At 40.8% G+C, this 12,964-nt stretch overlaps 1 protein-coding gene across 1 annotated transcript in view; it reads right to left on the bottom strand.

Annotated features, from left to right (window-relative positions):
- Positions 1-12,964, bottom strand: part of LOC122792381 (zinc finger protein 99-like) — a 369,449-nt gene that overhangs the window by 199,006 nt on the left and 157,479 nt on the right. The window contains 1 exon segment of the mRNA XM_044060167.1: positions 1,688-1,810. Within this exon segment, the coding sequence (XP_043916102.1) occupies positions 1,688-1,810 (123 nt within the window).

Genomic DNA, 12,964 nt, shown 5'->3' on the forward strand with positions numbered 1-12,964 from the left:
ACAAGTGATTCAGTGTAACAAAGTAGAATATAGTCTGGCTTTCACATGTGTATAATTTTGTAAACCAGAGTAGTGGGATAAGGTTTTAGCTGTGCAAGGAAGTAGTTTAATGTGGCAAGGAAGGGAGTGCTGTGCTTCACCTCACATGTGAATAAAATGATGATGCAGTGCAACATAACAGAGTGTGGTGGGTTACAATACAGAGACTAGCAGGACAGTTAATTTAAACTGACACTATTACAAAGAATGGGTACCTTCATAAACCCACAGCTGACATGGAGAGTTTTGGCCTACAGACTTTAACCAGCAGCCTTCTCACAACTGTTATATCTTGTTTGGTAATTGCCAGATGAAAATTGCTCAATACTTGAAATATCAGGACTACAAAAATCACATACACGATACACATCATAGAGATGCTGTCTGGATATATCATGACTATCTGGAAATATCAGGACTACAAACATCACATACACGATACACATCATAGAGATGCTGCCTGGATATATCAGGACTACAAACATCACATACACGATACACATCATAGAGATGCTGCCTGGATATATCAGGACTACAAACATCACATACACGATACACATCATAGAGATGCTGCCTGGATACATCAGGACTACAAACATCACATACACGATACACATCATAGAGATGCTGTCTGGATATATCAGGACTACAAACATCACATACACGATACACATCATAGAGATGCTGCCTGGATATATCAGGACTACAAACATCACACACACGATACACATCATAGAGATGCTGTCTGGATATATCAGGACTACAAACATCACATACATGATACACATCATAGAGATGCTGCCTGGATATATCAGGACTACAAACATCACATACACGATACACATCACAGAGATGCTGTCTGGATATATCAGGACTACAAACATCACATACACGATACACATTATAGAGATGCTGTCTGGAAGCTTCATCCAGTATCTATATCAGTATCCTACAACTAACAGTTTGGTGAATGTGTGTGCATTTAATACAACCTTCCCACATAAGAGTACAGAGATGTCCTATCTCTACATCTTCTTCCATTCTGCGATCAAATAATCATTATTCAGATCAATTTAAAATGCTTCAGATATTCCAGAGACAAAGGTGAGTTAGTGACCCCACAATTAAAAGATGCATTTATGCAGTTCATATTCTTTTTCAGCTCTCCATATGGGGACTAATTAAATCATTTTCATGGAGTTACATATTTTCTTGAATCAATAACTGTATCCTTTGGTTAATCGATACACACATCCTATTCTCTGATCCTCCTCCCATATCCATATCACTATCTACTGCAAGAGTAAAATTACATTTCAACACTAGTAAACTAAAACAGCCAGAACTGGGATATTCAAAACCTTTACATTCTGTTGAGTAATTAACTGACCTACTGGACAAAAATTGACTCTAGTCACTGTCTCACACCTATCTGTACAGTTTTAAAAGTCTGAATTTTTAGAAAATTCTGCTCAGAAATAAATAAATAAAAAGTAAATAAGTAAATATAACAATAAAATAAAATAAATAAAAAAACAGTGTTTTACATTTAGTCCTTCAGGCTCTAAATTTTCTATTTTCATGAAATGTATCAACATTAGTAGAAAACAAATTTATAAAATTCATCATTAATGAGTTGTTCACTTACTCAGCTTGTGCTCAGGGTTATGGTTCTTTTCTGTGGCATTTTTTCTCACAGCATCATCCTGTGGCAGTTCCCCATAACCTTCTTTAAGAAGCAATAATAATTTCTCTGATGGGACTTCATATCCTTCATAGGAAACAAACATAAAAAAACACATTAAATGCTACTCAACAAAATTCTATAAAAATTATTCTACAACAAAATTCTTAGCTATATCTAACTTAACAGAATCTTAAACATGCTCTAACATGGTTTTCATCCAGCATTAATAAGCTAATAGCATTCTGCTTAGTTTTACACTTCATCTATAGTTAACTCTGATCAGTCTATATTAACAGGTGCAGTGTTTGAAGATGTATGCAGGACTTTTGACAGAGGACTACAATCTCATCTACAGACTTTGAAAACACATCTGTAACCTGGTGCAGAAGCTATCAAATGACTAATGAACAATACGCTAACAATGCAAACTCCAAAGTCACAGTTTTCCTAGAGGAGTCCCATACATCTCCATACTCGAGCTACATTCTATAGTCTATGTTCATAAACTGACCTTTTGTTGATCTCCAAGAATACAACATGACCCTCCATACAGATTATTTTATCTAGCACAGGAGAAATAGCAATTATTTCCAAAAAGTTTCTACATACGCAATTCATTCAGCTCTGCTGCTGATTTCTAGCCCATGTATCTACGTACGGATAACACTAGAAACACAACTAATATAATATTTTGGGGCACTACATTGCCTTTCGAACAGAAAACCATCACATATTATAGATCTATGGAACAAAATCTCCCCTGCAAAAAGTTATAAATGCCTAGATGTACATCTTGGCCAAAACATCTCCTTCACCCATCATATAGAAACAACTATCACAAAAATCCTTAACAGCCTAAAATTTGCATAGTAATTTGGTGGCCACCTTTCCCACAAAGCAGAAAAAGCCATAATAAAAAGCATGATTGCACTAAAACTTGAATGTGCTTTGCTACTTATCACACTAACACACTACTCCAGAAAACCCAATACAAACTAGACTACTGACCAAGGCAATATCCTACCGCATTAAAGAAAGGACCATTGCTATTAACACATTTTATATCATCACTAACAGTAGCTTTCAATCGGTCATTACCAAGTTAAGCCAAAATACCTGAAATTCCATACAGACTTCATACCCACCGTCTCTGGCCACATTCAAAACTTCAGTACTGGAGCACAATAAATCCTTCAGTAAACGTAACTGTTTCCTCTAAACCCCTGATCAGGCTTTCTTTACCTCTTTATTCACTCAATTCACATTTTTTTACTTGCATTCTAATATTAATTCCACAGATTTAAGGACCTTTTCCACCCTCTCCACTCCTAGTATTTTACAGTCCCTCTTAGCCCCTATCCTCCAATTCATCTAAATCCCATCATCTCAAAACTTCCCTACACAATTAACTGCTATACATTTGTAAACAGATTCATAGGTTCATACTAGGCTATCTGCCCTAGGGCATTTATAAGCCTAGCCAGAGTGTGTTTGGCTTTCGCCACCAATTTTAAAATAATTTTGCTATGCCCTTTTTTGAGGTTAGTATACTGTGCCTCTGTCTAAAAGTGACACTGAAGGGATACCCGGGATAAACCTACGATCTCCCATCCACTCATCAAGATTCCTCTTGAAGAGAGTCAATGAGGGACTCTGCCTAACCTGGACTGGGATTTTATTCCAGAGTGAAGGGAGCCTCTGGGTTATGAATCTGTCCCTCCAGCATGTCCTATTTATTTCAGTGCTGAGGTTCAAGTCTCTCGAGCACGTAGCTCGATGGGATTTGGACTTTCTGAGGTGCAGCATGTCCATTAATTCCGGGTTGGGCATGGCTTTATACGTCAGGCACAGATCGCCTCTGAGCAGGTGGTATGCCACTGAGTAGAGCTGGGGTTTCTTTAACCGGGCAGCATATGGCATCTATTTGAGCCCTTTGATCCTCTTGGTGAGGTACTTTTGGGGTCTTTCCAGTTGCTGCAGGTGTCTGGTAAGGTACATCCCAAAAGGGGCATTGTACTCAATTATGGGCCTGATGAGGGATGAGTAAAGAGGCACGATGACCTCCCTGATCTAGATGTGCATCCCTTCATGATTAGGTGGGCTATATAAAATGTTTTTCTAACCACTTTGGCCACGTGGTTGTCAAATGAGAGATTGCTATCAACTTGGGTCCCCAGGTCCCTAATTACTTCTTCTGTACTTAATGGATTACCACCTATGTGGTAATTTGTGGGCACTTTGTTTTGCTAAAGGGATGACTATACACTTTTGGCGTTTAGCTTGAGGCCATTGCTCTGGCACCAGTTGTCTGTTTCTATGAGGCCCTTTTGGAGGATGCTTGTGTTGGCTGGAGTGTTGATTATGGCGCCAAGTTTGCAGTCATCTGCAAACTTGGTCAGCCACAGTCCTTCCGTGTTGGCCTGTACCTCCGAGAAATATATACCGAACAAGAGAGGTCACAGGACTGAGCCTTGTGGGACACCACTTGTAACTGGTTTGGAGTCTGACATAACTCCAGCAATTCTAACCATGTGGGTTCTGTCCTTGAGCCAGTTTGCAACACATCTACTGACATAGAGGTTTATATTTAAGCTGGTGAGCTTATCTATAATGCCCGAGTGGTGTATTGTATCGAAGGCTTTTGCGAGGTCCAGGTAGGCTGTGTGGACCACCTTCCCCTCGTCAATGACCTTAGTGACCGTTTCAAAGAAATCAACCAGGTTTAAGAGGCAGGATCTGCCCTTAAAGCCAAACTGGGTAGGATCCAGTGTCTGTAGGTCCCCAATATCTTTATTTATGAGGTCCATGATGATCCTTTCCATAGCTTTGCAGACCAAGCTAGTCAGGCTTATGGGGCGATAGTTTTCAGGATCCGTTGAGGCACCATCTTTGTGGAGAGGGACCACTGTTGCTGTACGCCACTCTTTGGGTACATATCCTGTAGTAAGGCTGAGACTGAACAGTAGTTTTATGTTTGGGTTTAGCTCTTCTTGGAGTTTATGTAGGACACAGCCCGGGACACAGTCTGGTCCCATTGATGCGGGCAGACTTTGGCCAACTGCTGAAACACTAATCAATCAACTTAATATAAAGTTTGTATATACTGTCTTCTGTACATTATCCACTTTGTAAATATGTTTCATGCTATTTGTCACTGATCTAAAAAGCCATATTGAAATCCTTCTAATCTACATATATTTGTAGTTAAAACATCAGCTTGATCAATCCACATAACTCAGTTAAAAATTAAATGAACACAAAGCTCTTGGGACATGAATAATTATTATGTACACACTACAGCCTTCATTTAGGAGGGAGAACATATAATGTCCAAGTCTGTAACTAGGACTATGTACAGTCATTCTAGCTCATTTCATGTTCTGGCTCTTTTAATTAATCGTTACAATGCAGTCAGTTTTAATCAATGAAATAGTTACTTAAAAGTGAAATTTTTTTTTTTAATGTTGTTTTTACTATTTTCATCTAGATTAACATTAAATACATGTAACTTTTAATTTTTTCTATTTTTTACTATCTGTATGTAGCATAAAATGAAATATTTGTATTTTTTAGAAAAGTATGTTTTTAGTCATCTGGGTATTCCCTGTTTGGATTTAACAAGTCTTCTATTAAACCACAAGTTAAACCACAGAACAAACTGGCACCCACTTAAGTACCACGGTCAATCATAGCCTCACCTCAGGCTTTGTGCCCACTGAATGGCGCACCGCAGCAGTTATCCCACTCCACAAAGGGGTAGCCATGACAGACCCTGGGAACTACTGCCCCATTAGCCTGACGAGCCTAGTCTGCAAGGCCATGGAACATATCATCAAGGAACTCATAAACAAAGACATTGGTAATCTCCAAACTCTGGACCACACCCAGTTCGGATTTGTAAAAGGCAGATCATGTCTCCTAAACCTGATAGACTTCTTTGAAGCAGTCAGCAAAGCCATAGATGAGGGTAAGGTGGTTCACACAGCCTATCTAGGATCTCACCAAGGCTTTCGACACCATCCCCCACTCTGGAATTATAGATAAACTCACTAAACTAGGTATAAATCCCTATGTCACAAGATGGGTTGCCAACTGGCTCACTGACAGAACCCACACTGTGAAAGTAGCAGACTCAAAATCCGACTTCAGACCAGTGACAAGTGCAGTACTACAGGGTTCAGTCCTGGGTCCTCTCCTGTTTGATATCTACTTCTCAGAAGTACAGGCCAACACAGAAGGTCTTTGGCTAACAAACTTTGCAGATGACTGCAAACTAGGAGCCATAATCAAAACTCCTATCGATGTGGACATCCTATAAAAGGGCCTCACTGAGACAGATGCCTGGTGTCAAAGCCATGGCCTGAAGCTGAATGCCAAAAAGTGTATTGTCATCCCCTTTGGTAAAACTCTGTACCCATGAACTACCACATAGGTGGTAGTCTACTTAACACCGAAAGTGTGATGAGACCTTGGGACACAGGTGGATAGTAGTCTCTCCTTTAATAACCACATCACCACAGTGGTCAGGAAATCCTTCTACATTGCACACCTCATCACAAAAGGTTTCTCATCCAGAAAAAAAAAGAGGTCATTCTTCCCCTCTACTTATCGCTCATTAGACCCATTATAGAGTACAACACCCCTTTTGGTATGTACCTCACAAGACATCTACAACAACTGGAAAGGCCACAGAAATACCTCACAAAGAGGATTACTGGCCTCAACCAGATGCCCTATGGAGACAGTCTCAAAAAAACTCCAGCTTTACTCTGTCATATATCGCCTACTCAGAGGCAATCTCTGCTTAACATACAAAGCTATGTCAAACCCAGAGCTAATGGACAACCTCCACTTAAAGAAATCCCAATCCCTCCAAGCTACACGCTGTAGGGACCTAAACCTTGTCACCACAATAAACAGAACATGCTGGAGGGATAGATTCCGGTCCCAGAGACTTCCCATACTCTGGAACAGACTATCTATCTATGTCAAACAGAGCTCCTCATTAGCACTCTTCAAGAAAAATCTTGATGATTGGAAGGGAAATAGGAAATTCACCCCGGGGATCACTTCTGTGGCTCTGCTCGACAGGGGCACAGGAAAATAATTTTCTTGGGTGGCGAAAGCCAGGGTACCTTTTTGGCTAGGTTTATATAGGCCCTAGGGCCAATAGCCTAGTACATACCTATGAACCTAAGTGTTCCTCCTCAATTTTTGAAGAATTCATTCAAACTTAGGTGAGAAATATTTTTATTATAACAATGGACCTTTTAATTATGATTTACAAACTGGATAGTTGTAATCATATAAAAATTAGCAGACATTAGATTATCTCTGGAATACAACAGAAAGTACAGTTTTGTACCTACCATAAATGTAGATGTCCGATAGATGTGCAACTGCAGTCATAACATATGGGTTGTCCTGCCTCAGGCAGCCCTCGGTCGGCCGAATTCCAAAGTCTGGGTCCGGCGTCGGCTGGTGTCGCCTCCTCTCCGACGTCACCACGGCTGGAGTATAAAGGCATCGGCCGACGCCATCTTCTTCAGTGTTTCTTGCCCCAGATGCCAGGTGCCCTCCTAAGAAGGCTAAATTTGGTAAATGGATAAAAATAATACCAAACATGCACAACAGTAATAAACACATACACCATAGGAATACCCCCAGCTAATGGGAAAAGGAGTATGGACCCAAAAAGAAGGATACAGAGGGGTAGGGAAAATCCGACTGCAGTTGCATATCTATCGGACATCTACATTTATGGTAGGTACAAAACTGTACTATGTCCTTCAAGAATGCAACTGCAGTCATAACATATGGGTTGAATACCATAGCTAAGCTGGGGGTGGATGGAACTAAGATAAGGATGGTGTAGCTATAATCCCCTGCAGGACTGCCGAAGCAAAGCCTGCTCAGAATCTGGAATATAAGGGCAGGTTGTAGTGCTTGGTAAATGTATGCACGGAGCTCCATGTAGCAGCCTCTAAAATGTCCTTTGTTGCCACTCCTCTTAGGAAAGCTGTGGAAGTGGCCATAGCTCTGGTGGAATGTGGCCTAATATTGGCTGGCACACCTTTTCCATGGAGAGAATAGCAGAATCTGATGCAATGTCCAATCCATTTTGAAATTGTTTGTTTGGAGATTGCTTTTCCTTGCACTCCAGCAGCATAGGCTACAAACAGTTGGTCAGACTTTCTGGTGGCCTTAGTTCTGTCCAAGTAGTAACGTAGTTGTCTGTGTATGTCCAAAGTATGCAGTAGCTTTTCCCTCCTATTTTGAGGATTGGGGAAGAATGCAGGCAGGTGAATAGCTTGATTTAGAGACACCCTGGAAATAACTTTGGGCATGAATGTAGGATTGGTTCTTAGAGAAACTCTGTCTTGATGAAAAATGAGGAAAGGGGGGCACTGCCATGAGTGCCTGTATCTCCGAAACTCTTCTTGCAGATGTGATTGCCAACAAGAAGGCCGTCTTCCATGAAAGAAATTGCATTTCTGAACTTGCTGCTGGCTCAAATGGAGGAAGAGTTAATTTTTCCAACACATAATTGAGGTCCCATGCAGGTACTGGCTGTTTTCTGGGAGGTTTGATATTCTTTATTCCTCTTAGAAACTGTCTTAGCAAAGGATTAGAAAACACTGGAGGATCACAGTTGTATTTTGCTAATAGCATTCTGCTTAGTTTTACACTTCATCTATAGTTAACTCTGATCAGTCTATATTAACAGGTGCAGTGTTTGAAGATGTATGCAGGACTTTTGACAGAGGACTACAATCTCATCTACAGACTTTGAAAACACATCTGTAACCTGGTGCAGAAGCTATCAAATGACTAATGAACAATACGCTAACAATGCAAACTCCAAAGTCACAGTTTTCCTAGAGGAGTCCCATACGTCTCCATACTCGAGCTACATTCTGTAGTCTATGTTCATAAACTGACCTTTTGTTGATCTCCAAGAATACAACATGACCCTCCATACAGATTATTTTATCTAGCACAGGAGAAATAGCAATTATTTCCAAAAAGTTTCTACATACGCAATTCATTCAGCTCTGCTGCTGATTTCTAGCCCATGTATCTACGTACGGATAACACTAGAAACACAACTAATATAATATTTTGGGGCACTACATTGCCTTTCGAACAGAAAACCATCACATATTATAGATCTATGGAACAAAATCTCCCCTGCAAAAAGTTATAAATGCCTAGATGTACATCTTGGCCAAAACATCTCCTTCACCCATCATATAGAAACAACTATCACAAAAATCCTTAACAGCCTAAAATTTGCATAGTAATTTGGTGGTCACCTTTCCCACAAAGCAGGAAAAAGCCATAATAAAAAGTATGATTGCACTAAAACTTGAATGTGCTTTGCTACTTATCACACTAACATACTACTCCAGAAAACCCAATAAAAACTATACTACTGACCAAGGCAATATCCTACCACATTAAAGAAAGGACCATTGCTATTAACACATTTTATATTATCACTAACAGTAGCTTTCAATCGGTCATTACCAAGTTAAGCCAAAACAGCTGAAATTCCATACAGACTTCATACCCACCATCTCTGGCCACATTCAACACTTCAATGCTGGAGCACAATAAATCCTTCAGTAAATGTAGCGGTTTCCTCTAAACCCCTGATCAGGCTTTCTTTACCTCTTTATTCACTCAATTCACATTTTTTTACTTACATTCTAATATTAATTCCACAGATTTAAGCACCTCTTCCACCCTCTCCACTCCTAGTATTATAGTCCCTCTCAGCTCCTTTCCTCCAATTCATCTAAATCCCATCACCTCAAAACTTCCCTACACAATTAACTGCTATACATTTGTAAACAGATTCATAGGTTCATACTAGGCTATCTGCCCTAGGGCATTTATAAGCCTAGCCAGAGTGTGTTTGGCTTTTGCCACCCATTTTAAAATAATTTTGCTATTCCCTTTTTCAAGGTTAGTATACTGTGCCTCTGTCTAACAGTGACACAGAAGTGATACCCGGGATAAACCTACGATCTCCCATCCACTCATCAAGATTCCTCTTGAAGAGAGTCAATGAAGGACTCTGCCTAAACTGGACTGGGATTTTATTCCAGAGTGAAGGGAGCCTCTGGGTTATGAATCTGTCCCTCCAGCATGTCCTATTTATTTCAGTGCTGAGGTTCAAGTCTCTCGAGCGCGTAGCTCGATGGGATTTGGACTTTCTGAGGTGCAGCATGTCCATTAATTCCGGGTTGGGCATGGCTTTATACGTCAGGCACTGATCGCCTCTGAGCAGGCTGTATGCCACTGAGTAGAGCTGGAGTTTCTTTAACCGGGCAGCATATGGCATCTGTTTGAGCCCTTTGATCCTCTTGGTGAGGTACTTTTGGGGTCTTTCCAGTTGCTGCAGGTGTCTGGTAAGGTACAGCCCAAAAGGGGCATTGTACTCAATTATAGGCCTGATGAGGGATGAGTAAAGAGGCACGATGACCTCCCCTGATCTAGATGTGCATCCCTTCATGATTAGGTGGGCTATATAAAATGTTTTTCTAACCACTTTGGCCACATGGTTGTCAAATGAGAGATTGCTATCAACTTGGGTCCCCAGGTCCCTAATTACTTCTTCTGTACTTAATGGATTACCACCTATGTGGTAATTTGTGGGCACTTTGTTTTTGCCAAAGGGGATGACTATACACTTTTTGGCGTTTAGCTTGAGGCCATTGCTCTGGCACCAGTTGTCTGTTTCTATGAGGCCCTTTTGGAGGATGCTTGTGTTGGCTGGAGTGTCGATTATGGCGCCAAGTTTGCAGTCATCTGCAAACTTGGTCAGCCACAGTCCTTCCGTGTTGGCCTGTACCTCCGAGAAATATATACCAAACAAGAGAGGTCACCGGACTGAGCCTTGTGGGATGCCACTTGTAACTGGTTTAGAGTCTGACATAACTCCAGCAATTCTAACCATGTGGGTTCTGTCCTTGAGCCAGTTTGCAACCCATCTATTGACATAGGGGTTTATATTTAAGCTGGTGAGCTTATCTATAATGCCCGAGTGGGGTATTGTATCGAAGGCTTTTGTGAGGTCCAGGTAGGCTGTGTTGACCACCTTCCCCTCGTCAATGACCTTAGTGACGGTTTCAAAGAAATCAACCAGGTTTAAGAGGCAGGATCTGCCCTTAAAGCCAAACTGGGTAGGATCCAGTGTCTGTAGGTCCCCAATATCTTTATTTATGAGGTCCATGATGATCCTTTCCATAGCTTTGCAGACCAAGCTAGTCAGGCTTATGGGGAGATAGTTTCCAGGATCCGTTGAGGCACCACCTTTGTGGAGAGGGACCACTGTTGCTGTACGCCACTCTTTGGGTACATATCCTGTAGTAAGGCTAAGATTGAACAGTAGTTTTATGTTTGGGTTTAGCTCTTCTTGGAGTTTATGTAGGACGCAGCCCAGGACACAGTCTGGTCCCACTGATGCGGGCAGACTTTGGCCAACTGCTGAAACACTAATCAATCAACTTAATATAAAGTTTGTATATACTGTCTTCTGTACATTATCCACTTTGTAAATATGTTTCATGCTATTTATCACAGATATAAAAAGCCATATTGAAATCCTTCTAATCTACACATATTTGTAGTTAAAACATCAGCTTGATCAATCCACATAACTCAGTTAAAAATTAAACGAACACAAAGCTCTTGGGACATGAATAATTATTATGTACACACTACAGCCTTCATTTAGGAGGGAGAACATATAATGTCCAAGTCTGTAACTAGGACTATGTACAGTCATTCTAGCTCATTTCATGTTCTGGCTCTTTTAATTAATCGAAACAATGCAGTCAGTTTTAATCAATGAAATAGTTACTTAAAAGTGAAATTTTATTTTTTAATGTTTTTTTACTATTTTCATCTAGATTAACATTAAATATATGTAACTTTTAAATTTTCTATTTTTTACTATCTGTATGTAGCATAAAATTAAATATTTGTACTTTTTAGAAAAGTATTCCCTGTTTGGATTTAACAAGTCTTCTATTAAACCACAAGTTAAACCACAGAACAAACTGGCACCCACCTAAGTACCACGGTCAATCATAGCCTCACCTCAGGCTTTGTGCCCACTGAATGGCGCACCGCAACAGTTATCCCACTCCACAAAGGGGTAGCCATGACAGACCCTGGGAACTACTGCCCCATTAGCCTGATGAGCCTGGTCTGCAAGGCCATGGAACGTATCATCATGGAACTCATAAACAAAGACATTGGTAATCTCCAAACTCTGGACCACACCCAGTTCGGATTTGTAAAAGGCAGATCATGTCTCCTAAACCTGATAGACTTCTTTGAAGCAGTCAGCAAAGCCATAGATGAGGGTAAGGTGGTTCACACAGCCTATCTAGATCTCACCAAGGCTTTCAACACCATCCCCCACTCCGGAATTATAGATAAACTCACTAAACTAGGTATAAATCCCCATGTCACAAGATGGGTTGCCAACTGGCTCACTGACAGAACCCACACTGTGAAAGTAGCAGACTCAAAATCCAACTTCAGACCAGTGACAAGTGGAGTACTACAGGGTTCAGTCCTGGGTCCTCTCCTGTTTGGTATCTACTTCTCAGAAGTACAGGCCAACACAGAAGGTCTTTGGCTAACAAACTTTGCAGATGACTGCAAACTAGGAGACATAATCAAAACTCCTACCGATGTGGAGATCCTATAAAAGGGCCTCACTGAGACAGATGCCTGGTGTCAAAGCCATGGCCTGAAGCTCAATGCCAAAAAGTGTATTGTCATCCCCTTTGGTAAAACTCTGTATCCATGAACTACCACATAGGTGCTAGTCTACTTAACACCGAAAGTGTGATGAGACCTTGGGACACAGGTGGGTAGTAGTCTCTCCTTTAATAACCACATCGCCACAGTGGTCAGGAAATCCTTCTACATGGCACACCTCATCACAAAAGGTTTCTCATCCAGAAAAAAAGAGGTCATTCTTCCCCTCTACTCATCGCTCATTAGACCCATTATAGAGTACAACACCCCTTTTGGTATGTACCTCACAAGACATCTACAACAACTGGAAAGGCCACAGAAATACCTTACAAAGAGGATTACTGGCCTTAACCAGATGCCCTACGGAGACCGTCTCAAAAAAACTCCAGCTTTACTCTGTCGTATATCGCCTACTCAGAGGCAATCTCTGCTTAACATACAAAGCTATGTCAAACC

The sequence above is a fragment of the Protopterus annectens genome, chromosome 1.part2 (genome assembly GCF_019279795.1).
Source record: "Protopterus annectens isolate FY-2018-M chromosome 1.part2, PAN1.0, whole genome shotgun sequence".
Classification (NCBI taxonomy): Eukaryota; Metazoa; Chordata; order Ceratodontiformes; family Protopteridae; genus Protopterus; species Protopterus annectens.